Below are 27,774 nucleotides of genomic sequence, written 5' to 3'. Positions count from 1 at the left end.
CAACATGTGCAAAAGTGGCCTGTATTATCTTAGAGGCTTCACAAACAGATGCTTGAGCAGCAGAAGAAGGTTATACTTACCATGTGGAAAATACAGGGGTTTATTTCCTTTTACTGTCACAAGGTTCTCTGAACTCAAGTCTTTGTCCTCCAGTTATTCTATAGTTTCTATTTGTACAATCTGGGTAGAAGATGGGATTTAGATAACTTTCCCGGATGCACACCAGGACAGCAGCAGAACTTTCTTTGCTGTATTTGAAAAACTTCTAGTTCTGGGCTTCAGAAAGAAGGCAAGAAACATTAGCTGAGTTTCTTCTATGCTATGCAAATAACTTGGGTTATAGTACAGATGTTTGAATTTTATGTCTCTTGCAGATGTCCCACAAATTAATTTTCTGTTCTGATTTGGAAACAATTTTTGTTGTTCTCTACTGAAAACATCTACAAATGAGTTGGAAAGGAAACCTTTGTGTTAAAATAGATCTCTGTTCAGCAATAGCTAATTAGATGTTCCAGACCATTCTGCTGCAGGGCTCTGCGGCATCGTTTCCAGTTCAGTGCGTTTTTGTATGCACCCTTTCTTCTCTTGAGAAGCAGGTTTTTTGACTGTGATTTTTGTAATCGTTGTATAGCTTTTTGCTTCTACTAATTCTTATGCAGAGGCTGCACTTGCAGGATAACATAACACTCTGGATGAACACAAAGATCCATCTTAAGATACACTGCCTCAGTTTATTTTAACCTCAGGGCTCCCAGTCTGAGAAGCAGGGCTCAGAGGTGAAGGGTCTGCATGGCAGTTACTGAAGTCAAAGTAGTATCCACTGAATCTTAAAGGTCAAATTTCTTGGGTTTTGGGTGTTTTTCTCTTTTGATTTATATTGAACACTTTAATGGCATCATTTTTGCCCTTATATTTAAGCAAAGACAAGACCTCATAACCAACAAACCGCTATATCAGCTTTGTTGACATTGTGTTCACATTCCTCCCAGTGATATATAACTGCTTCTGAGAAAGGTTAAAAAGCAGCAGACATCGTGTTGTGTGTGTTTGAAGGGATAAGTTTTAGAAGGCGTAATTGTGATTTTGCATGTTTTGTTTTCAGTATTTGTCACTTTTAGCTGTGTAATCCTAGGGACTCTTCTGTGCAACTCGTTCCATGATAATGGATTGGTCACTTCTTTTATACACTTCTTTCTCATCAGAAGCTGTAACTCTGATACCAGCATAGGTCCTATCAAAATGGCTGAAATATTGCAAGGAGCAGACAGGGTTCTCTGGCTTTCAAACTTTCAACCAGTGAGTTAATGTCAAAAAATTATCAGGAAAGGTCATAAATGCATCATACAGCTTGTAAACGGAAATAAATCTGATAGTGACGTGGTTCTGCAGACCAATTTCAGATAGTCTTTATGGACTCCTAGGCCACCTCTGACTTGGAGCTGGGAGTTCTGAATTTTTTCTCTACTGTCTCACTGACTTTGTGGTGCTTGGTAAATCACATGTGGCCGAAGAGATGCTGTGCAACTGCACTTCTTAATATAGCGTACTGGGAATTGCAGGTTCTTCTGGAAGTATGCACCACTGAGGTACTTTTACCCAACTGTCAAATAGGGATAGTATTTATTCTTTCTAAGCACTATGATACATAAGGAAGAAAAACTTATTTAAATTGTAAGGTGTTATGATTTCATGTTGGAAATTGTCATCACATTTTATAAAGACAATGTCATGCAAGTATTTTTAATAACAACAAAGTGAAAGGTGACCTTACAGTCTTTGTTGCAATTCACTTTAACAAAATGTGGCTAAGCAAGGAGGTTGCTGAACCTTGCTGTGTGATAGCTTCATGGAAGTGCTGGGATTTGCCCCCTTGGGGTATAATGGGTTCCTGGAGTCAATGCAAACAGATGCAAAAAGAACTAGTAAATACTTTTTGTCTGTTGTGAGCTAGTTGTCTTTGCCGATTTCACTGAAGGAGTGTGTGTGTCCACACGTGTGGTAGTATGTTTCAAAAATCTTGTATTATAAAATTTCATTATCGTATTCTCTTGGTAATTCTTTTCTGAGTAATAGGGAGGGATAGAAAAACGTTTTGTTTAAATTAGAAGGTCAGATTCTGTTTCTAAACGTGCTTTTTGTTACAGATTCTTTGGAGACATTAGTTGCCCTTAATGAATAGTTTTAGGCCATTTCTTTGTGTGCCATCACAGATTTGAAAAGGAATGTATTAATTCCTTTTTCCTTTAATTTCAAATGAGGCTAGAAAGGCTTGTGTTTCTGGGGACATTAGTACAGAGCATGCAATTTCCCCATCTGTAACTTTGACTGACGGATGGCTTATCCAGTCAGTCTGTAGTAATCCTTTACACTTGTCACATGTGTGCTGGTACCCACAAACACACCTTCTGAACTACGAAGTACTTCAAAATAAAAAATTAAAAAGTTGCAGCTGGTTGTTTCTGTTATGTGATGAAGTGGCCAGAAAGATTTTCTTACTAATGTAAGCTGGTGGGTGTTTTTTACTTATTCCATATGGAATAACAAGAATTGGAATAATGTTTTTAATAGTGATCTTTGTGTCCAACCCAGTTTTGTGCTCTGTAGCATAGAAGGGAAAACTGATTCCCTACAGATAATAAGAATGCTGAACAAGCACTGCTCTGTGACATTACATTAGCTCTTAAAGGCTTAGTGCTGTGTCTGTACCGAACAGAGGCAGGAGCTCGTGCATCTGGGATCCATTTGGCAGTTCCCATTGTCACTTATGACTCTGATTGCTCATCTTCTTGGCAACCTCACCTGGGAAGGCCCGGAATGAAAGCAATTCAAAGGTGAGCTTAGTTCTTAGCCCTAAAATTCATGACTTAGTAGCAGCAGTGTTGGAGGCAGTGTAGTTAAAACCTTTGTGGCTTCTCCCTATGATGTCTACAAGCAGATGTCCTTATTCAGAGCCATGTCAACTGCAAAAATTTCAGCAGTTCTAAATGTACTAGCAAAGAAAGACCTCTAAAATCTCAGCAATGTGCCCTTATGTGCTCTGTATCCTTTAGAAGTTGTCAGTTGATGAGTCTATTGTGCCTATATTCACTGTTACTTTTAATGTGTTTTGTTACATTGACAAGCTATTAAAAACGTGTTGTGGCAGCTAATGATAATTCCTTCCTGGCAGCATTACAGGTAACAGCATCAACCAAAAGAGATACTTGTATAGAAAAATGTGCATAAACCCCCTTAAAGCACATTTCTTCTAGACTGATGTGAGGGGAATAGTATGGTATTGTACAGTAAAGGCAGCATTAAGAAATATTGAAATAACAGGATGCAGCAGCATCCATCTGTCAGAAGAGCAAGTTGTAATAGTCTTTGTTGGTATAGGTCGCATTTCATGATGACTTTAGTCGTTTCTGTCTTCTCTGAACCAGACAGCCTGGTTCACTTAATGTGACTAAAGTTCCCATCAAACTTGTGAAGGGTCTTCTTGTTTCTGGATACAGAATGGGTAGCTGACTTTCTGTGATACTTGTCATTTCAGCTTGTTGGTGTAAGGAAAAGGGATGAAGAACAGGAATTAAAGCAAAGGCATTTTCTGGTATGACAACTCAATAAAAATCCAATAAATTACCATTAGGGGGTTTATTGTGGGTAAACAGTCAATCATAATATATTGCAGTGTTTATTAATACTACTTGCTTATATACTTGCCCCTTTTGGGAAGAGTTTGCATCCCAAGTAATCAAGCTTTCTTCCATCAGCACCTCTCAAAGTATCCTACACAGAGAAATATTTCACTTCTCCACTTTGCGGAAGGGGAGAGTGAGGCTGTGAAACTTGCCCTGTGTCCCAGAACAAATGAGCAGCAAACACAGGAAAATATCCCATGCACTAAATTCCTTATCTATGGGAGTTCCTCAGGGAAGCAGCCATCACAGCTAGCCCCTTCCCTGTGTGCAAGAGTATGTGTCTGTATGTTGAAGAGCTGAGGAGATAATGTTACAGAAGGAACTGATTAGGAGTAATTTGCCAGGGGAAGGGAGCTGTATTGTGAGCTGTCAGCAAGTAATGAAGCAAGGATGCGAATTGACAGGTGGACCAAAGCCTTTTCAGTAGGAGGGAGGAGGAAATCGGTTCCAAGACGCAATTGCTCTAATTGAGGCTGTGAAGAGATAAATGGGGAAAGTTTGCAGCAGCTGGAGACTTCTCTGAAGGAAAACTTTGAGGGTTTGTTGCCCTCTCAGGAGGTCTTTTAGTCACCATGGTGATGCCTCTGGCAGACATCAGCAGGGGGAAAAAAAACCAGTGAAACCAAAACCAAAAAGTCAAACAAAAGCCCCCAGGCAAAAGGTTCCAGACATATGGGGTGAAAAAAATAAATAAATATTGGTGGAGATGTTCTTTGAACCAGCACTTGAAGCAAACTTTAAGTACACATCTGAACAGTGCTAGGGTGCCATGGTTACAGACTCTGTATAAAAATTTCAGTAGTTATAAAGCAATGTGTGTTGGTCACTAGGAACAGTAGTGTTGGACCTGGGTTTTCAGGGTGCATAGGCACTTCTGCAGGCCAGTTTTCCCATGTGTCATCTAGAAAGGTGTGTAGAAAGTGTGAAGGTATGCTTAGGTACTGTGGCTTTGAAGTGAGAAGGATGGTTTTGTGAAACCTGCTTCAGAACTAGGAGGGATGAAAAAATGTGGAGAGCTGACCATCATTATTAATTTTTTTGTCCCCCTTGACATTCAGCTGACTACTTTGGGTTTGTTTTGTTTTTTTCCTTCCAGTTTTGTCTCATTACTCCTAGATATTCCTTTCTGATGCCACTTTAAAAGTTTGTCTCCTTTCTCACTATAGGCATATTTCAAACACATTCCTCAGATAAGCTGTATGTAGAGTGTGTAGCTTGTTTTTTAAATCTCATCAGTCAGTCCTTCTAGTTCTGGATAATGTATACTGGAGCAGAAAGGGGTGGGGTTAGCCAACACTTCTGTCTGGTTTTCTTCTGAAAAGTAAATAGGTTCATATGCTGAGTTGAAGTTTATGCAGAAAAATACATACTTACAATATGTCTGTGCTTCAGCATTATTGACAGATACCTTGGTGTTGGCTGGCTTATTTCTTTGTATAGTAGCAGCAGGCAGAAGACCCCCCACTACATCAGGACCCCCTTGGGCAGTGCTGAACAAACAAATGACTAGTCGTAATTGCTGTATTGGAGATACTACCCTGTAATGTCAAACTGGGTACAAATGAATTGGCAGAAACAGAAGAAAAAGCAAAGGAAAAATGGGAGCTGCAGTAGTAGCTGGTTGTGTGCCTGGAAGCAAGAAGAATTTATTTCAGAATGTTGGAAAGGTTATATTTTAAAATAGAAATATCTTTGGATTATGTTGCAGTACTCTCTAGAGAATCTAATCAATGACCAACCTTAAGTGGTATACACACGTAACTAGGAACTTCCAGGCAACTGTTCTCTCTGATTAAATGCTACTTACCCTACCCATCATTTCATAACTCACTTCTCATGTGTCTTGTTTAAGATGTATGTTATGGAAGATCTGCAGAAGAAAGTATTCGGATTGTTCTTCCTTTCTGCATGCAAAAATTAGCATGGAAGGAGAAATAAACATGAGAGGCAAAATGTGTGATGCCAATTTGCTGGAGAAGTAAAAGCAAGTTTTGCTGTTTTATTGAAGAAAACTACTTCTTTAGCCTTTCCCCTTTTAATAAAAAGAATGATGCCAATATGCTTGCAGTAAGGAAGCATGCTAAAATGTAGTATCTCGATTTATGTAGTACTTGGTGATGGAAGTCTCCACATCTGAAAGCAAGGGCTGAGCAATAATGGAAATTCATGTTTTCCCGTAAACTTGTTAAGCAAGATGCTGGTATGTTGTTAAAAGTGTGGAGGTAGGGAAGGGCTCTTGTGTTTTTTGTTGGTTGGACAAGCGCGTATAGTTACCATGTCACGGGAGCCTGACATTGTGCTTTTGGGATTCTTTTTTTCTTTTTATGCTGGCATTTTCTTGATATGGTTTATCTTGATTCCTTTGTTTCTATGAGGCTGATCCTAAAAGTCATATCAGAAAAATCCAATACTTTTCTACCCACCAAAGATCCTGGTTTTGTAATGTTGGATATGGAAGACAAGTGTAGCATATCTGCAGATATGGTGGAAAATAGTTAACTGCTCTTGATAGCTAATAGTTAATTGTTCTTGTACTCCTTTCACCAGTGGTTAATAGAGCTGCCTTTTTCTGAGTCTTTTTTGACTGAATGCAAAAGTTTATGTAGACCATAGTTCTTATTATGCCCAAACTCAGTGTGATCATAATTGCTCAGTATCTTGATTGGTTGATCTACTATAAGGAGGCAAGTAAGACTCTTATTTTGGCATCCACTAGCACACAATCTCTGTTCTTTTCTCTGTAAGACATTATTTATACACTCTGCTTGATAAAGTTTAGCTGTAGATACATCAGTGCATATTAACTTGCACAGGATAGTCTTAAACTCCCTCACAGCATATAGCCACTTGACCTAACTCAGAGGAGAGGACTGTACATCTTCTGCACTGTTTGGTTTCTAGGCTTTTTCCACTGGATGGTCTAGCTGCTATGCGAGTGCTAACAATTCTTAAATTTCCTCTTGGCCTACCATGACAGTAATTGGGTGCTGCTAGACTATGCCTAATGCCAAAGTAGCTGGACAGAAATGTCTATTACACTGCTCCACTGTGTTGTATAAATTGACTTTTGCAGTGTTAAGTGACAATTGCCTTCAAAGAGAAAGATCCATCCTGAGTACTTGTGGAATGTGTTGTTACAGAAGAATGTGATTGATGGAGGAAGTCCTTGGATATTCTGTAGCAGGTGGAAAATTTCACTAGTAGCAAGTTCAGTTTTCCAGTGATTGTTTTTCCCTGTATAATATGTTACAGAAGATTTCATATTTGAATATGAATTAAGATGTAAGTACATACTATGCCCATTGCAGTACTTAAAGGTAGTTTCTTTTACAGGTAAATGTACTTGAATGAAGTCACTGACCTGAGATGAATTGCTCTGGATTTACGCTTGTTGCAAAGTCAGAATGACAATCCCTTTCCTTATGTTTGTGACTTTACTGTTCTGTTGTGCCAATTATTGTCACCTTATCAATTCAGCATTTTATGACTTTACAGGAGAATCAAATGGAGAGAATAAAAGGCAGTGGCTCCTGTTTAAATATAAATACTTTGAGGATTAGCAAAAGTGACAAGGAATCTAATTGTACATAAAAAGAAATAAATTAATGTACAACCGTGTTAAGTATTTCAAAGTTTTCCCTGTATGGAGGCCACCTTTCAGAATAGCCTGTGAACCTCTGAACAAAATAAAATGAGCCCATTGAACAGCTTGCACTTCTGAGACCAGTGAAAGAAAATTGGCTTTTCCTGGACTTTGCTTTCTGCTTTAAGTATGCATTCCAATATATTAAGTAGTACTGAAGGGGAGATACAGCTGTCAGAATGACGAAGGACTTTCCTGCAGCTCCCACAGGCTTTTTGAGTATCTTGTAACAGCATTCTCTTATGGAAAAGAAAACCAATTCTATAGTAATTTTATTCTCTAGAACAAAGAAGCAGAGTTGTGAGTTGGATTTGGAGCAGAACACCTAAATCTAAAAAGCTGACCTATAACTCCAAGTATAAGACATGAGAGAGACCATTTGACTTAGTAAAAATGCGAGAAAAGTTCAGGTTAATGAATTGGGTGTCTAGGCCCATTCCCACAAGAAAAAAAAAGCTTTTCTGGATTTGCAAGAACATAGGGCATTTTGATGTATAGAACACCAGTGGCACTTGGTGTGTTTCATGAAACACTTAGCTAATTGTATAGCTCAGGACTAGGTTCTGCTGTTTGTTGAACTAAGTGGTTCGTCTTAGAACAGGGACTTAAATTGATAAAGTAACGCTTGCAAGCCCTGGGACTGGAAGTGATTTTATGAGTTGTCATAATGGGACATCTATTTTTAACAGGAATATTGAGGAGAGCACATGTAAAGAGAGGAAATTCTTTCTAGGATAGAAGAAATATTAATACCCAAGAGCCTACATCACATTGTGGCACTTTGATATTCAATAAAAATAGTGAGTTGTCATGAGACACTCGGAGACAAAGTAGGTGGGGGAAAAAAAAAAGTAAAAATGTTATTAGTGGGGTATTATGGCTGGAAAAAGAAGTGGAAAATGCCACTTCTACTAGAAAATGCCAGGTCTACTAGTGAGCTACAGGCTAGTCAGCCTAACACTAGGTCCTGGAAGGATTACAGAGTTGCCACCTTGCCTAGGTTCTACTTCCAAGCACACAAAGAACAAAAAGCTAACTTGGAATAGCCTATGTGGATTTACTGAGGACTGACTGCTTGGCCAACCTCATTGCCTTCCACAATGAGACTGGCTTTGTGAACAGGAGATTTTTGTGTACAGGAGATGATGTTTACCCTTTACAAAGGCTTTGATACAGTCCTCTGCAGTATCCTTATATCCTGACTCATGAGATATGGGCTAGGTAAATGGGTAATGAGGTTGATGGGAAATTGGCTCAACTACTGGTTCAAAGTAATTGAGTGGCAGAAAGTTCAACAGGCAGCTTATAACTAGCGATGCCCCTCAGGGATCAGCGCCAATGCCAGTATTGTTTACTGTTCATGTTGATGATCTGAGTGATGGAATAGAGTGAACTCTCAGCAAGTTTGCAAATGACCAAATTGGGGGCAGTCATTGGTGAGGTCCTCAATTCAGAGGGACCTCAACTGGTTGGAGAAATAGGGCCATCATGAATCTTGTGAAGTTTAAACGCCAAGTCCTACATCTGGGATGGATAATTCCTGTGCAACAGGAGAACAGGCTGTGTTGCAACTGAATGTAAGAAAGCAGCTGCATAGAAAAGGTGGAAAACCATTTGAATTTGAGTCGGCACTGGACCCCTGTGGCAAAGAGGGCCAATTTCATAGCGATCTGCCTTAGCAATAATGCAGCCAGCAGGGCAAGGGAGTGGATTCCTGGATTCCTCTCCTCTCATCAATGCTTGTGAGACCGCATCTGGAATGCTGTCATGGTTTAAGCCCAGCTGGTAACTCAGAACCACGCAGCCACTCACTTGCTCCCCACCTTCTTCCTTCCCCCACTCCTGGAGGGGTGGGGAGGAGAATCGAAAGAATATAGCTCTCACGGGTTGAGATAAGAACAGTCCAGTAACCAAGGTATAATACAAAACCACTACTGCTACCACCAATGATAATAATGATAAGGGAAATAACAACGGGAGAGGATACAATTGCTCACCACCCACCGACCAATACCCAGCCTGACCCGAGCGGTGATCTGGGCCTTCTGGGTAACTGCCCCCTGGTTTATGTACTGGGCATGACATGCTGTGGTATGGAATACCCCTTTGGCTAGTTTGGGTCAGGTGTCCTGTCTCTGCTTCCTCCTGGCTTCCTGTGCCCCTCCTCACTGGCAGGGCATAAGACTGAAAAAGTCCTTGATCAGAGTAAACATTACTTAGCAACAACTAAAAACATTGGTGTGTTATCAGCATTGTTCTCAGACTAAAGTCAAAATACAGCACTGCACCAGCTATGAAGATGGAGAAAAATGACTGCTACAGCTGAACTCAGGACAAATGCTTGTGCTTGTGCTTGAAGTTTGGGCTTCACAGTAAGAAACAGGTATGGAGGGTGGAGCAAGTCTGGCAGAAGGCCACCGGGGGGTAAAGGTGCTGGAAAACATAACGTGAGGAGAGTTTGAGAGAACAGGATTTGTTCAGCCCCAAGGGGAGAGAGAGGAAATACTATTGTTGTCTTTAACTACCAGACCAGGAGTTCATAGAGAAGACTCTTCTTGGTGACCCACAGTGATAGTATGAGAAACAACAGACTGAGGACGGTATATGGAAAATGGTGACTTAAATAGTAGGGTGGTAAAACACTGGAACTAGTTGCCAGTAAAGTTGTCGAATGTCCTTTCTTTGGGATAGTCAAAACTCAACTGGAGGAGTTCCAGTTGAGTTGGAGGAGAGGGAAACTGCATGACCTCTGCAGGTTCCTTCCAATTATTTGATGGTTCTTCGTTTTTAGGCATTTGTGATGAGAAGGACTACATGTTCTTTGTTTTTTATGGGAGGATGAAGTTTTATTTTCTGATGGTACAGCATTAATCAGTACCGCTAGTTCAACTTCAGTGCAAGGTGCAGTCACTGGAAATTACTTTTTATCCATATCTTATTCTTGTTATATTACATTCAGAATGATGCTTCTAAACACTAATGATCAAAAGTTTGAAAAACTAGCGTTTATAAAAATTTCATCTTTCTTTCTCACCCTCCAAAGAAGTCAGGAGGTAAGTGATTATGTGCTACTTGCATGCCTCTAGCTGTCACCTGTAGAGCTCTGTAGGATGAAAGTGCTGCAGTTTGAGCAAGAATGAGTGACCCTTAACGTAGGTTTTAAGAGGCATTCCAGGCCTGCAGATGAAAGGATGAAGAACAAATCCTCTGTATTATTGAAGCGTGTGAAAGGCATGAAAGAGCTAGAGGTAAATCAATAGTTTGCATTTACAGCACAGGAGTGGGGGGAAAAAAAATAGAGTGGGATTTATTTTTCCAGCTTATTTGAGAGAGATTTTTTTTCCCCCTTTAGGGAGCACAGAGCAGAGCTTTTTGTAGAATTGGATGCCTTTGGCACCCTGGAAGGTATACCCGAGAGAACACTCTTCGCTGTGTTGTCTCCCAAATAAATGATTTAGTAATTAAATACTTTATTGGGACCTCAGCTGGCAATTCACAAGAAAGCAGTAGAGACTGAAACTAAAATATTGAGGTTCAGTGCTTGCAGAAATGGAGATTAATATATACTTGAAATGTGAGTGAAGGAAATCTTTACCAATTTTAATCGAAGTTTCTCAGTGGAAGTAGGAGATGAAGGTAAGAGGACATAGCCGACCCATTTTTAACTGTTTCTTCAGCCTTATTAATTTAACTTATCTCCCTAAAACTTCTTAGCAATACCCATTAAATACCATATCATTCACTCATTGAGAAATCCCTTCTCCATGTCTAGATAGGTGTTTGGGTAGCACCTGTCACTGGTCTACCTTAGCACCGTGTGGTGATGTGACACATTACCTTTTAATATAATGATAGATTCATTTCTAAGGCAAGCAAGTTAAATTCCTCCTCTTAGCTTGTATAGGCCCTCTTCAAGAATAGGAAATGCCAGGCCATTTAAGATCAAATAATACATACAGGTGTAAAAATGCAGCATTAAAGCATAATTTAGTGTGTAAAAAAAGACAATAGTCTTCTCTATGAGGATATTATGGACATTACCTGTAATATTCACAGAAACTTATTGCTTCTCTGCCCGAAGTCACCTAGTACTTTCAAGATGAAGCATAGGGAAATTGCTGCAGTCATTAGATCAATGTGATCAGCCCAGGCCCTTTCATTATCCTCGCTTGTGTGACACATGCGATTGCTCTGTGTAACTGAAGGCCGCAGACTCAGGGCTTCAGGAGATGTGTTTTAGTCTAGATTGTGACTGCTGAACTTCTCAGGAAACAGTAGTGATGGCAGAACTTCTGGAGAGTGGCTGAAAATTGAAGTCATAAAAGATCTTGGGCGCCTCTGCCAGAGGGAAAATGTGTTGCATTTTTTGCAAGCCAAAATGCCTCATGCAATCCATGTTTTAGGGTGATGTGTTCGTCATGGTAATGGGAATACCTTAGTCACCCTGTACTGTTGAGGCTGTTGTGCTGCGTGTCTATATCACCCTGCTCCTCCGAATAAGGCCCAGGTTCAGCATTGCCATTGAATCTCATGGCAGGATCTGTTCCTGTGTGTAGCTGTAAGATGGAGGCCATTTCAGTACAGTGTAAAAACTGTGATGCTGAGGCACTTTCTAGTGATATGATAAGAAAAGATTAGGGTGGGTGGCTTTTATGGCGAAACTTCATCTTTTGTCTTGAAAGAAGAGTAGCCAGGCAAGGCAGATGAGATGTCTCCCTTGGGTGATATTACATTCGTAATGGGGATAGCAGAGGATCCTGGGAAAGAACTGATAGCAAAGACAAAGCAAACTGGCTGAAGGAAATGAAGGCCCAGGTCAAGGTGAACAAGTTATTCAGAGCCACTCTGCTTTTTCTCTCCCCCGCTGACTTTCTTCAGATACAGTTGTTCTTGAATGATCACAATCAGTATATCAAAATAAGCGCTTTATAGAGTAAGGTAAAAGGAGTTGCTGGCAAGACTGTAAATCCTCTCATGGAACAAATGATAACTCAGTTCAAGAGCTCTTTTGTCCTGGGAATGCGAGAAGGAAATAAATTCTCGGAAAGTATCTGTCAGTTGGAATTGCTCTGCATTCATCATGCCAGCCCTCTGCATCATTCATGAATGTCATAAGAGTCTAAAGAATTGGCACTTCATAGTGAGAATGATTAAACAACCATTACGCTTGTCTTTTTCGCTGGCATGGTACCTTTTAACAGATTGCCTGTATAACACTCATGTATGTCCACCTCACCTAAGGGTGGTTGTCCTTTCATGGTGGAGAGGAGGCAATAGCAAGAAAGCATATGGCTTACAGAACAGTTTATGCTGTGTTACTTTTTGGTTTTACACTCCTACTGTGTAACCTTGAGGAAGGTTAGAGGGCCTTGGGAGTGGTGAGTTTCTGTAAATGTATTTCTTCTCATCAGTGGCCTTCAAGTAGTTTTGAGGGACAACGTCATATTTGAGGTGATGTCAAAAAGCTCAGAACTCTGATTTTGTTTCCTTGGTAGATCGAACCAGCCCTGTTTAGTCCTAGAAGACTAGGCTGTGCCTACAATAGCAAGCAGCATAAGAGTGAGTTTTCAGAATGAAATTTAGTACCAAGGACCTGAGGTCCGTACTGCAGTCATTTTACTTCTGAAGTTTTACTATGGACTAGCTCTAGTCTGGTCCTATAGTCTAATTACTTGTTAACAGCTGGAATGCATCTTCCAGTTTAATTTTATTTGAAAGGAGTCAATCTTGTGTACTTTGAGACTGCTCTGATGTGAACCAAAGCATGGCAAGTGGTGACAGATCAAGAAGTTTGTTTCAAAAGTATGCTGCTGAAACGCTAATGGCCAGCAAAAGGTTAGGTCTCTGAAAATCTGCTTCCTATTCCCAACTCTACTGCTGATTTTAGCATCTTAGATTTGGTGAAACTCTTGCCTTTTGGGGCTCTGATGACTAAGAGTCAATATTTCTGGCCCAGATCTTTTCAGCATTCAAGCCTGAAAATTTGGGGTTGATCTCCTGCAGTGAAGACGATAAATTTAAACTGTGTTTTCTGTTTCAATACCTATGACTAAGGAAATGTGAACAGGTATGTAAGGAAGGATGAAGCATTACCTGCATTTAAAAGAAACAGAACCTTGTAGTCTGCAGACTGGCCATGCAAGATGTTGTGCTACTTAAACCTGAAGTGACTAAATGAAACAGAGAACAGCAATTGTCCTTGTGTTTTTGCTTTGGTTGGTGGTTTGTGGATTTTGGTTTTGGTTTGGGTTGGTCAGTTTGTTTATTATAAAAAGATAATTATTATAAAAACGATGATTATTATAGTGATAGGACAGACTGGAAAAAAGTATAGAAATTAAGCAAGCATTTGGAGTGCAGAGAGATAGTCACCACTGTGGATCCAGCGGTGTCCCGAGGGTCCATAGTTGTCTTTAATGGTGGGTGGCCACCCCAGTGATTACCTTTGTCCCTGTTTGTTATGTGTTAGCACCTCTTAATGTCAGGTGCTGCACATTCCTGGTTGATCACGTGTGTCCAATTTTCGCTGGTCTTGCAGCCAGCTCTTCAACTGCTCATGTCTGTCAGCAATCTTTGAGATAATGGACAGCAATCTTTGAGACGATGATGGAGTCTGATTTCAGTTCAGTTTTTCACATCATCTTGGGTCTGTTTTAGTCAGTGGCTAATCTCTAAATTCCATCTGAGATGATAAACATCCCCGACATATGCCCTGTGGCAAATTCAGGTTTGGGAAAAAATTAAATCTTCCCAGCACGCCAGATTTAGAGAAATCTGTAGTTCAAGTGTAAACTATCTTGGATCTGCTAGTAGTTCCAGGAACACTCCCTTGCTCTCTCCCTTTTCCTCTTCCAATCTTTTTAATGCAGTGTAACTAATAAGAAGTAGCATACTGTCTGATCCAACTGTTGGCTGATGCACACATACTGTGGGGAAAGTGACTCATATTAATTTGCTGTCGTTAAAAAAGACAAACGGAGAAAGCAAGTATCATCCGAATTGCTGCTTCCATTTTATGTTAGTCTTGAAGATTTTATAACTCCTTCTCTTTTCCGTATAGAAGCAGTTCCTTCATGTTTTAAAGAGGGAAAGGAATTTCAGTTTCATGTCAAAAAAATGTCTGCTTTTTGAGATGAGAGATGACTATGGTGTTCAATCTGGGCCTTAGAGGGTTTGTCAAGAGAAGAGTAAGGACCCTGAAAGGAAAAAGAGCTAGTTCATGAAAACTCATTTTAAGCACAGAAGCTTGGGAGGGTTTTTTGAGTATTAGACTGGAAGCTTTGCATTTTTCAGGGCTTTTTCTTCTTTCTTTGGCAATTTAAAGCTTTTAATAAATAAAAGGATGTTTCAATTGTCATGTCATAACAAGTATCAGGTCTGTCTTGTTTCCTCCTATAAGGGATCCTGTGATGGAACAGTCAAGAGAGCCAAATGATGGTTAGACCCTCTGGTAACCTTTTTTGACACCACCCCCTCCTTTTTTTTTTTTTTTTTTTTTTTCCAATCAAGCAGGTGTTTGTATTAATAGACCTTTTAAACTCAGGGTGTGGAAAGTACAGCAACCAGGGCACAGAGATGTACAAGTGCCAGAAACAGTCTTTAAAAGAAGGGAGAAGTAAGGCATTTCATTCTGATGGATGATACTCAGTTTTGAATAGGCTCACATTTCTTCGTGTGTGATTGAGTGACAGTAACTCAAAGGTGTCCCTGGGATATCCTGATACTGCAGATCGTTCCATATACTGTAAACAGCATTGGTGTATATGCTTGAAGGGGGGGTGAGGAGGAGGAAAGCATAGATGTCTAGGGTTTGTGGTTTTTTTCCTCCCGAGCTCGCATTCATTCTTTTGTCTAAGAAATTTTTTTGTTTGGTGTGATGTGAAGTGATATAGGAAGAAGAGGAGTAACAGATTGGGAAAACAATATAGTTGAAGATTGAGGGCAACTGGATGGCAGTTTATAGTTGGAGAAGGAAGAATAGCTATTCTGAAGACGGATGCCTTGGTAAATATGGAAGGCTGGAAGGAATGGGGCTGACATGCTACTTGGTAGTAGTGCTGTTCATTTCTTTCTTTTAATCCTAAAACCATTTACTAATTTGAAATTCAGTGAGATCACTTCTCTTACTTTCATTTCCCTCCGCCCCCCCCCACCCTCTCCCCCCCCCTTCTTAATCTGTTAGATAATGGTAGCTGGAAATGTTGTATATATTTAATGTAACAGCAAGGCAAAGAAGCTGTATGAATTTAGTGCATTTAATATGCTTCTATGGGACAATACCCATAGAAGTAATTTAAAATAAAACACAAAGGCTGGAAATGGGAAACACCTGTTAGGTCATCTCTAGACAATATAGATGTTTCAGCACACCTACACTTGATCTAATTCAAGTGATTTCAAGTAATGAAGAATCACATAAATCTTCCATGCTCTTTAGGACTGTATTGCAAAACTAGGTAAAAACTGTACCTATTTTCAGCACTATTGTAAGTGCATATGGACACTGTTGCATTTCTTTGATTGTCCTCAAAATATTCTTTTGTCACTCTTTCAGTATTTTCACTCCTAAGAAATTTATTTAAAGGAAATTTGGAGTTGCACAGCACACATAGTCTATTTGATGTGGTCAGAAGGAGTTAAGTTGGAAAAACAACTGTCAGAAGCTTTATTTTTTACTTAGACAATGCATATCCTTTTGACAGTGTGCACGTATCAACTGATGTTTTATTGTCTGTGTTGCAATGTGATAAGCTTTTGGAGAGCAATAAATAGTCAGAAGTCATTTGAAAGTTCTAGTGCTCTTTCCTGGTTTGTGCAATCTGTGTTGCTTGCTTAGATTCCCCTTAGAGCTGGTCTTCAAAGCATGGCTCACTTTTCCTCAAGAGTGTAGCAAGCATAAATAAGATGTTGAACTGTCTAACCAAGTTAAGGCCTGAGGAGCTATGCCACTATTGTTTCCCTGACTGCAAACTGAGTGGTCAGATATGCAGTTAACCTTAATTTGTGAACATATGGGAGACACCTTAATTTTGGGGGCAACAATCAGATTAATCTGATCAGATTTCAGACAAAACCTCCAATCTATTGTATCAGTTTTCTATTAGAACAGAAATTGGTCTTAGCAGCTCTTCCTTGTTGCTTTGTCTCCACTTGCTAGGGCAGAATAGCTCTCTATATACCATGATTTTGGGAACTGCTTTTTCATGATGTGACTAAATAATGATGCTTCCTGCTGCAGTAAATTTCATCTCCTTACTGAGTTTCTGCAGATGTATGCCTGATCTCACTTGTTTTCATGTCAGTATTCTAACCTGCATTCCTTTACTAGTGCCTTTTGTGGTGATGGAAATAGTAAATGAACTGCCTAGTCCAGGTACAATGAGGTAAGGGTCACCATTACTTACTTTTTCTTATTTCTGTGAGTTTGTCAAAACTTCCATCTTTTCTTATTGAGACTTTGTGGGAATTTTTGAATGTCTGCATAAACTATCAGGTCTCCAGTATTTAATTACCCCTTTACCAGTGGATTAAAGGGCTGCTAATTACAGCTGCTACCAAAGTTTCCTTCCTGATGTGAGTATCGTCTTGCTTTGCTCATGTAACCTCTGGTCATGTACAATGTGTTACTGATTCCATCCTTTGGCAATATTGTTTCTTGAAAATAATCTAAATTTCAGTTCCCTGCCAAGAAAGAAGAACAAATGACATCATCACAAATTTTCCTGTAGTTGAAATGGTAGCTTCTTGTTAGAGAGCAGAAGGTTATGATTATTAATAAACATGGTAGAACCTTTACACCAGCATATGAAATACCCCAAGAGACTCATCAGAAACACTGGACTAAGCAGAAAATATAGTAGGACCATAAAGTAGGCACAAAATGGGAGGGGGGACAGGAAGTTCAAGAAAAACAAAGAATGGGTAGGGAAAATGCAGTAGGGTTCTTTTATTTGTATGCTTAAAAGTCTTTGACATTAAAAATTGTATGTCTTACATTTTTTCTCTGAGGAATGTAAAAATGAGTTTCCAGTCCTTTTACAAAAATGTAAAGTAAAACAATACCTATACTTTTGAGAATTCTGTGCAAGAGAATAAAGACATAGTAATTGAGAGAAAGGTATATATGCCTTGTCTTCCATGTTACTTTAGGTAGGAAGGTGTTATCAAGTGCTACATGCCTCATGTGTTTTGGCAAGTTACCACCACAATCGGGATGTTTGTTTCTATTGGGTCATGAGTGACAGAGGGCTCCAGAGCACTCAGCATGGGAGGAAGCTGTGATCAGCCCTGTGTGGTCACAGCCAGCTCTGGCATGGGTGAAAACAACCCACCATGTGCCAGAACTTCAACCTGTCAGAGGAGCACATGGTGCTGCTGCTTGGACATGTTTAAGAAAGGGCAATAGGTACTGTGGGTGACCTGTGTCAGAGCAGGGACACCCTTGAGGGATTGTGGCCTGCGGAGAGACCTGCATAGAAGTGATGGCACCCATGAGGGACTGGGCCCTGTGAAGGGACCCATACAGCAGAAGGGACACCCCTGAGGGACTAGGAACTGGGGCCAGTGGAGGGACCTGCACAGCAGCAGGGACACCCCTGGGGGGCTGCAGCTCATGGATAACCCATGCTGGAGAACAGAAAGTAAATAAGAATCAAGGAATGGTGGAAACAAACCTCTGTTCACTGACCCCAACCTCCTGCACCGCCTGTTGTCTCACCACAGCCCAGAGGGACAGAGGACTGGAAAGGGGAAGGAGATTTGGTGGACTGCAGCTGATAGGAACTTCCCCTAAGTGCTTGTTAATTGTTTCTTGTCTTTGATTCCCAATGCCCGAATTGGTAATTAAAAGTTTATGTTAAGTTTCAGTAAAACCAATTGAGCAAGATTATCCCAGTTGAGACTGTTTTGCCTGTGACAGTGTTGTCACGAAAGAATGCGAGATCCTGGTTATAGATTTTGGTGTTAACTCAAGTGATTATTATAGCTTTTTAAATTGGCCTGGGTTTCTCATAATTTTCATCTTAAAGGTACTTTTCAGTTGTGAAAACCTGAACTGTAGCAGTTATAGGATGTTAAACTTGTACTTATATACCAGCATGCTCACAGTTGCTGCAGTTAACCTAGTGAATTAACATTGTTAGAATTCCTGTCAGGTGTTGCATTTTCCTGCGACAGGGAAATGAGTGTGTGTGCTGTGCCGTAACTGAGGCAAAAGGGGCTGTTGATGGCTTAGTAGATGCAAATAGAGAATTTGCAATAGAATATTTAATGTGGGGAGATTCACAGGATCCTAAGGCACAAAAGAAGTTACAACTTGTGCAGATGTGACAGACTTGTTTTCTACTGCTTTACAGAATTAGTTTCAGGCAGGATATAGCTGCTGCTGTGTACTGTGTTGATTGAAGGATACTCTTCCTTAAGATAGGTTTTTGAAGTCTTTGGGCGATGATGAGGAAAGAGTGATAACTGATTTAAAATTATAGGTGGAAGTTCCAACTTCAGCTAAATGTTTCTTAGCACGACTCACTGGGAGGCTTTATTTACTTGTATATTTATACATTATAACATTGCTTGTAACCTTTCTGTTAGGAATTTTCGGTGAAGTATATTGCCTCAAACTATTTTGTTTTGACTGAAACTGAATAATCTAACAGCTTTGTGCATGAATATAGCTAGCAAATACACAATTTGCCTAAGCTAGATATGCAGACTTTAAATAACAGCATTGTCATGTGTATTGCAACATGGCCATCTCTTCGATGTTTAAATCTCTAAACACCAAAGCTGGAGTTAAAAGTTAAGTCATTTCTGGGACAAGTCAACTGCCACTCTGCCAAACTTTAAGTTTCTGAGTTTATGAGCTTTTCGTATGCTAACCATGTAGTGGCATCCTAGTAGCTTAAGTCTGTAGGGAATGTTCCCTCACTGTGTATTTCTTCATTTCTGTGAGCTCCCAATGCTGACCAAGTTCAGCACGCAGCGTCCCAGCTGTGTAGCTGAACATATTCTGTTCCCATTTGTTCTCACATGTCAGTAGAGTAAATCTGGCCCAGGGCACTGTGAGAAGTGGCACTTCTCTCAGCTGACTGGGGAAATAATTTTGTGCATTCATCTTTGATATTTACTTTTTTTCTCTCCACAATACAGGTTGAAGTCAGTGTTGCATAGTTGAAGTTGCTGTAACAATAAATCAATGGAATTAATCTGTTCCTCAGACTTTTCTGTTTTCAGGGCACAGTTGGTGTTGTATTTATAAAAGGAGGTACATAACTAAACCTTGAACAGCGAGGAAAAATTAAATAGCAAGTGGCTGTTCATTAACAGTGTATTATCCATTGTCTTGAATAGAAAGTGTCTCGGAAAAAATATGTGCTCTCATGTAATAAAGAGATCTGTAGCAAAGCTTAGGTGCAACAAGAAGATCTCAAGCTAAACAGACTTTCAATTTATCAGATATTTTCATTAACCAAGTTCTTCACTTTAATCTACAATTCTCTGCAATATCACAAGGAAAGAATAGTTATGTATTTAAGATCAGAAGGGACCACTGGAGTTAATTAGTCCAACCTTAAATCAAGGCCAACCAGATACAGTTGTTCAGGCCTTGTCAAGTTCTGGTGAAGCTGAAATCTCCTTCCCTGAAGTCCAGGTTTGTAATTCTACTGTTTGTCTTGTTTGATTCTCTTGGAGTTTCACACTCTGTAAACTAATGGTTGCTGCAGTTACATAGAAGCCTTTAAATGTGTTTTGGGGTGTGGGGTTTTTTTTGTTTTGTTTTGTTTTTTTTGGTGGGTTTTTTTTTTTTCCTTTTGTTGGGATTTTTTTTGGTTGTTGGGTTTTTTTTTTTTTGGTGGTGTTTTTTGTGTGATCACAGTGTGGTAGTAACTCTTTTTATCCTTCCTCTTCCACTTTTACTTGATGTTTGCGCCTGGAGTTTTCAGACTAGAGTGAACTTTTGTTCATACTCTGGGGAAAACTTAGTACTGGCACATGTTAATATGCTCTTTCCAAACAAGGGAATGGGTATCCTGTGTACAGTTGAAAAGGTGGGGAAGGGAAAAGACATTGATATACCCAATAAATTGTTGTGTATTCAGCTGCACACAGGTAAAGCAAGTGGCCATCTGTCATGATGCAGATAATTCTGATCTGGACAACAAGGAAACAACTGCTGGCCACCAGGCTTCTGTTAACACATTAGTTTGGTCTGTGCTGCTCTGGTTGTTGCATGTGAATGATCTTTGTGCACAAAACCAAAGTACTGAATATCTTCAGGTTAGGCCTAGAAGCAAAATCATGTTCTGTGAGGAGAAAATAAGCTCCGTTAAGCAGTTAAGTCCCATGACAGGCTGATGAAGATATAATTGATTCTAACTGGTGCTCATAGGAGCATTGATATGCTGTACCTGCAGCCAAATGGCTCTTAGAGAGGCAAAGAAATCATCTGTCTTCATAACTAGTGAAGAACTCTCTTCCGAGCTTGTCTTTGCTGCTGAAGGGCCTGATAACTGGTACAAAGAAAAGCAGAAAAACTTGCAATTCCAGTGAGAATAATTTAGGAAAGTGGGTTTTAATATATGAAGCCATCAGCAATGAGTAAACTCATCTTGTTTTGCTTAAAACGTTGGTATGCCTTGTTTTAGTCTGTAATGCAAATGCACACAACTTTTACAACTGATAAACTGAAGGAGGATATTTGTAACTTAGTTTACAGTGGGCTATTGATATATCTGTGCATGGGGGGAAAACATAGGTTATTCAATACCCAGTAATCTTCATCTATCTCTCTAACCAAGATGTTTCAGATACAGTTAGGAATGCCTTTAAATGAACAGGCAAACCCCCTTTCCACATATCTTGCAATAGTTGCACACCCTCCATCTTGAATTCAAAGCTGAATGAGAGGATAGAGTTCAGACTGTAAATCAATTTTTCTGAAACCGAAGTGATACATGTGCACAGTTCCAAAATGCCAATGTGCTCTTTGGTTAATTCAGAATTATGACTGAAATTTTGTATCTAACCCTGATTTCAGACACATTTGTTTGAATTTACTCAGGGCATGTTCTGGTGGGTATGCACAGACCTGGAAGGAAGGAAACACAGATTTATTTTCACTCTGTCCCTGGGTCAGCTGTTCACAAATAATTTCCTTTCTGTGTGCTTGAGTTTTTGATGTCTGTTTTGGTAACGTGTGCCAGGATGTCTAGAGGAAGCACCTTAAGTGAGGGTGAAGTGTATCATTTCTTTCTACTAATATGTAGTATTTATTTGAAATTCAGGTCATAAAGGGCTTTAGCAGAGCTGCAGCTTTGTGGGCAAGTGTAGCAGTTACCCATATATGATCTGACCTGTTTCTGTATCTAACTACATTTAGTCTGTTCAGGTTGCTTGATACAAGTTGCTGGATGGCATATGGTGTGGGGGGGAAGAGATCAAAGAGATCATCCATTGTAGTTTCACTCAGATTAGAAAATGTGAAAATGTACCCAGTAATTGCCTATACTTCCTACAGATATTTTGTCCCTAATGCAGTAGTGGGAGCTGGTTATTTTTGCTTACTATTCTGTAGCTTGTGACCCGTTGCAATAGTGCTCAGAAAATGAGGTGCAGTAGGCGGCTGAAGCATTGAGAAGTGTTCCTGTCCTGCCTGTAGATTTGGGTCTAGAACAGCAATTTTAGCTATATTTTCCAAGAAGCTTAGGGGCTGATTTTATAACTGCTGAGTTATAAAATCCTTCTCCTAACTCAGAGTGTTGAGTACAAGACAGAATGTGAACTCCAAATGCTTTCGCTTCTCAGCTTCCTCATCTGCGACAATAATTCTCCACTTGCGTGTCTGTCTTGCTCAGCTCAGATGGCCTTCATGAATGTGGGAGGACAGTGTTCGGCTTTGGAGAATTTTGGTGTTGTCCTTAAAAAAAAGGTCAAGGAACAAATTCCCAGGCTCACTGTAAAGACAAACAGTGCTGGAAATATGTGGACTAGATATCCAAAAGTCTTAGAAGTGCTGTGAAAAGGATAGTCTTCCCACTGTGTGTGAATCGTCTTCCGCTGAAGACAAGTCCAGCCTCAAGGAGAGCTTACAAATATTGCCTGTGAATCCCCATATTGAATCCCATGCTTCTAAAACAGATGTGGCTTTTTTTTTTTCCTGAACAGCAGTGTCCCATATGGCATTGTCTGGGATATCAACACTAATGAAATCATTCATTCTTGATAAGCTCTTCACTTATCTTTATCTTAAATGCTGCTTGTCTTTTATTATTTGGGAACTAATAAAATGTACTTCCTCAGGTTACATACCTAAGAAATTTCTTCAGTGATTTATACCTTAAGAGGAAGCTTGATTGTTTGTAGTTCCCCTGCTGAGATGTACGTAGGAAGATGACGATGTTCTGAATAACATGCATACACATTTAAATTGCTCTTTGAAGTTTTTGTGAGTCTTGAGTGTGTGCTCATCTGAAGGATGAACTTACTTTCCATAAGGAGGAAATTACATTGTTTGTTACTGAGTCTAATGGTGCAAGGCTAATGGGGAAGGAACAGATATGTTTTGTCTGATAAAAAGCTGCTTCACCTTCATATCTCCTTACATCAGAAAAAATGTCTAGCATTATAGAGCCATGGCTCTACGATGGAAAACTTGCAGTTTTTTTAGAAGGAAGAGTACATGTGAGAAGTTGTAGAGGTCAGTCTAGAGTACCGTTTCATCTGTGTGTTGTAGCATGTATGGAATCAATTCCAGTATCAAAGATGTTTCATAATGTCGTTTGTCACGAAATAGAAGGATTTTAATAAGTGATGTTCTCTTCTTTTACCTGGACCCTTGTCTGTGTTCTACCAGTAGTCTGGCCAGCAGGAGGCTTTGATTTCACCCCTTTAGCTAATGAATGTGTATACTTGCTTATATTCTTCCTTGCGGCATTCATGGCATTATTACCAGAGTTAGCAAATAAATAAATGAAAGGTGTAACTAAAACTTTTTCTTTGGATTTATGTTTTGTAGCTGGTGCCACATACATATTTGGGAAGAGTGGAGGTCTCATCCTATACACCTGGCCAGCTAATGACAGACCGAGCACAAGGACAGACCGTCTTGCTGTAGGCTTCAGCACAACAGTGAAGGATGGCATTCTTGTTCGGATTGACAGTGCCCCTGGGCTTGGTGATTTTCTGCAGCTGCACATAGTGAGTATATACAGACCCATGTCCATGACAGACATGGGTTTCTGTCAATTGAAAATGCATTTGAAGAAAACTATTACTCTAAAATAGTATGTGTCATACTCTGTGCTCTCTGTATCTTCAGTATGCATCAAATTAACCTGCCTTAGGTAATTCTTTAGGATTTTGTTGAATTACTGAATGGGATGAACAGGAAACCAAATCTTGGTGCCAGAAGAAATTGGAAAGGGGCCGAGACACCCACACAAATAAACAAAAAACAACAGCAAAAAAAGCTTTATGAGATTCAATAGCAGTAGGATTTATTAAAAGATTGTAGAAATGCGTAGAAGTGTTAACCTACTGTGGTTTATGCACAGTCCTGAATACACCTAAATTTGTGGTGGAGAGTATTACTTTTCTCAGAAGGCAAAGAATTAAATGGAGTGATAGGGTTTTTTTTTTTTCTCTCACTGACAAAGTTAAGTGAAAACTGACAGATACTCGAGCTGATATAACTGCTTGCTTTAGTGGCATAACTCAATAAGAATTTGATGTTAGCAAAACATGGCTTCACAAGAAGAAAATTGTCTTTTTGAAATTTGAGTGAAGATGGGTTTAGGGAGAGTCAAATTGTTTGAGAAAATGAGAACACTAGAACTGGAAATTTTTGGAGTTTGTTATTTCATGTGATGCCCTGGGAGGAGGAGAGTTGGTTTTCTTTCTTTTCATTTGCAAACTAAGTAGCCAAGAGGTTTACTAGAGGTAGAAGCTGGTAACGTTACTCAATGCTCAGATTATTTCCGATGTTTTATGCATTAATTCATAGCAGAAGGGGAATGGGTCATTTGTAGGTTGTGAAAGAGCTGGGGAATTGTTGACATTTCACAGAAATTTGAAGATATAAGTAAACAGGAGGAATGCCAGGGGCCAAACCAGACCTAATGTGAATGACTGAGGGTCTTAATCTGCTGCTGGAGTGTGCCATGTTCAGAATCATGTTGAACCACTGGGTATGTTGCAGGATAATTCTGAAATAAGGGTCAGGGCTAGAACTCATTGCCAGCATTTTAAGTGGTTTTATTTTGAATGTTGTTGTAAAATTCAGATTTCCTTGAGTGGGTTAGAATGTGGCCTCGAGCCATTAGACTGTCACCAATTCTGGTTTCTCTCTTTTTGTGATATAACCAAATATTTAGTTTGTGTTTTGTGCTGGAATGAAAGCAAGATCAAATCCTGGAATTTTTTAAAAGAAAAACACTTCTGCTTGCTTTCTTAAAAACAAACTAAAAAGAACTAAAGAATACTTTGTAGAAGTGAACAATGCTAAGCCTAGGGGACTGGAATCCTGTAATGCACGTTAGAACAAAAGTGGTCGGATATGTTTGAGCAAGAGATTGTATATTCTTGAGATGCTATAATACAACATGTGTAAAATGCTTTTTAATTAAGTGGAGAACAGTATGCCTGGCATGTAAGAGGTGCAGAGATATGAGTTTATTCAGTCTTAGGAAAAGAAGTCTAAGGATGGGATCCTGTTGCTTTTGGCTGACTAATGGGATATTACAGAGAAAACGGAAATTAGGCTCTTCTTTGTGGTAGTCAATGGAAGGAACAGGGAAAATGGACACGAATACCAAAAAGGAAATCTTAATCCTGCATTAAGAACTTGCACAATGAGTCTTTTCAGAGTTAATGATGAAAGCACATGCTTTTTCTCTATATGTGGGTCTTGAATATTCTCAACTCTACCGTTAAAAATGAGTCCCACTGATGTTGTTTTGGTTTGTTGGTTTTTGTTTTTTTTAATTATTACTAATTTTGCTGGATGGTTTGAAACAAATAACAAAAATTGAACCTGAGCTGTAAGCATTCATTTATTAAAAAAAAAAAAAAAAAAAAAAAAAAAAGTTCCTTACTTTCTCTTTCCAGTCGCTTTTGGAAAGGAAAGGAATGAAAGTTTTTCTGCTTTCTTCCCATATATTTTGTTCAAGCTACTCTGAACAGCATGATGCTAGTTTCGGATATCTAAATCAAAGTTAACAATTGTGGTTTATATTAACACTAAAAGTTCTGTTGACTGTTTCCTGTGTAGTTTGGTCAATTTATCCCAGAAGATGTTCATTAGTAGCAAATTTCCTGGATTGATACTGGGGAGGCCTCTCCGTCTGGAGCCTTTCTGGATATTCCAGTCATACTTCCCTAGGTGTTCTGTTGGTGATAAGAGGTGAAAAAAAGCCACCTGGTGATCATTGTTTTCTAATGTGCTTCACTAAACTAAAATTTAATCCAAAAGTCATAGTATAGGCTATGGCTTATCAAGATCTGATACTATTTTAAAGATTGTAAAAGTGGCTCATACTCTGCTAAGGAGATTTTATAATAGTGTGCCTGCATTTTGAGTATCATGTATGTTCTGGAGTGTTCATTATGCTTTCTTTCTATTTATAAAGTTCAAATTTTAAAAAGATACCTTATTAACAAGTTACACATTTACTTGTTTAATTTACAGTTGTTTTGTTTGAATTCATTTTTTGATAATGAGTCTTTCGTATACTGTGAAAATTTATTGACTAAGGTGTCAGTTTTATATTACAAAAAATTACAATCTCTGAAACTATTTTCTCTCCTGATTTACAGTGTAAACTGGCAGCCGTGCAAAAATGGATGGTGTACCATCCAGATCGATGTCGTACATGAAGCATGAGGTGTTTGTGTGAACAGACTGTAGCACATAGAATGAGTGTTGCTATAGAATCAAATCCCTTCTTATAAGATATTTTTTTTATACACAAGTCATTTGAAGCACTAGTTCCAAACACATTGTTTTCCACAATGGGTGCTTAGACAACTACATGAATGAGTTCTGGTTGAATGTTTCTGTATGTTCATTCACCTACAGTACCACACCTATTTTGTGATTTATGACATGCAAATATCTTTGTAGAAGTCAAATGGGGAGAGGAAGACAGCTGCAGGTAATGATGGTTATCATTCTTGTGATGACTATATATAGAGAAATCACACATCCATGTACACTGCTGGTTTATTCTGCAGTCTCAGTTCGATGTGTTTTGTAAACTGTCATCTCACCTCTGCTCTTCAGAATGGCCCTGTGAATCTGGTCCAGTTTCTGAATTGCATGTAAAATGTAAACTCTGGGTTTAGGCAGACATGTTAGTGATTTTGGGGGGAGTTTTGCTTCAGTAGACCCAAGCTAATGGGAATCCATCATTTAGCAGCAGACTGCATCTTAAAGCTACAGGATTTGATGAACATGCTGATTCTTAAGCAATAAGAAAGTCTTCCCTAAGTTAGAGATGGCAGTGCTAAATGAGAATAAGTATAAATGGAAGAAAATCTATGTGTACATTCGGACAAATTTGTTCAGGTGTACTGTGTTTGGCCAAAGTCTGTGTTTACGTTTTTACAGTTGTAGACAATTCTGTCTACTCTATACAAAGTCTCTTGGAGATACCCTCCAAAACTGCAGAGCCATGTTATCTGTGCATACATAAAAGAAGCAGAAGAGTTGGAGTCAGAAGAATAGCCACAGAATAGTCACAGAGTGTGTTTGATGTGCCAAATATCTTGAGGTCTAGACTGAAATAACAAATGGAGGCAAAATATAATAGCAGTTTGTGTTTTACTTTTCTGTAACCAAAATCACCTTGATGCAAAATATTTCAGGCTTTCTTAGGCCAAATTCAGAGTGCGGTTTAAAAGGGTTTCATTTTTATACCAAAGAAAGTAGAATAAGAGGGTTTCATTAAGATTAGCCTGTTTTATTCGACAGGCAGTTTATCAGCAGAGGGTATAAATCGTGAAAAATGTAGGTGATCTACTTCAGTCTCCTGTTTTGTGTTTTGCTTTTTTTAGCTGCCTTTACTGTCTTTACAGTTCTCTCTTAATGTGTGTGTTTCACTATATTAAACTTCTTTTCTTATTTTTCTATAGAACTTTGAGTTTAATTTTTGTGAATACAAATAATTTCAGATTGTATCTTGATCTTGTTTATATTGTGTGTTCAGAATAGGGCTATTATTCTTGCTCTTTCCAGTACAGAGTAAGTCTTTGAGTTGGTTACAGGATTGGGGTGGCAGTACTGTCCCCTACCAACAATGGATAATTTAAGAGATTAACAAGCATTGAACTATTGCATCACAAACAGGTTCTCAAGATCTCACAGAGCACACATCACAAGTGTTTACCTCTTTTCTATAGTTATTTATACTAATAAATATAAGTTGTAACTCATGTCTTCCTTTTTGCTTAGGATGG

General features: G+C 39.2%; 1 protein-coding gene across 46 annotated transcripts in view; it reads left to right on the top strand.

Annotated features, from left to right (window-relative positions):
• The window catches only part of NRXN3 (neurexin 3), a 997,539-nt gene that overhangs the window by 721,419 nt on the left and 248,346 nt on the right, over window positions 1-27,774 (top strand). For all 46 annotated transcript variants that reach the window (XR_003991147.1, XR_003991145.1, XR_003991143.1 and 43 more), the window contains one exon: window positions 23,336-23,517. Coding sequence is in view for 39 of the 46 variants with exons in the window: in XM_030484277.1 (XP_030340137.1) it covers window positions 23,336-23,517 (182 nt within the window). In the remaining 7 variants the exon portion in view is untranslated. The remainder of the gene's footprint in view (window positions 1-23,335; window positions 23,518-27,774) is intronic.

Source organism: Strigops habroptila, chromosome 4, assembly GCF_004027225.2.
Source record: "Strigops habroptila isolate Jane chromosome 4, bStrHab1.2.pri, whole genome shotgun sequence".
Taxonomy (NCBI): Eukaryota; Metazoa; Chordata; class Aves; order Psittaciformes; family Psittacidae; genus Strigops; species Strigops habroptila.
The sequence above is the reverse complement of the archived record's forward strand: the minus strand, read 5'-3'. Positions and strand labels throughout refer to the sequence as shown.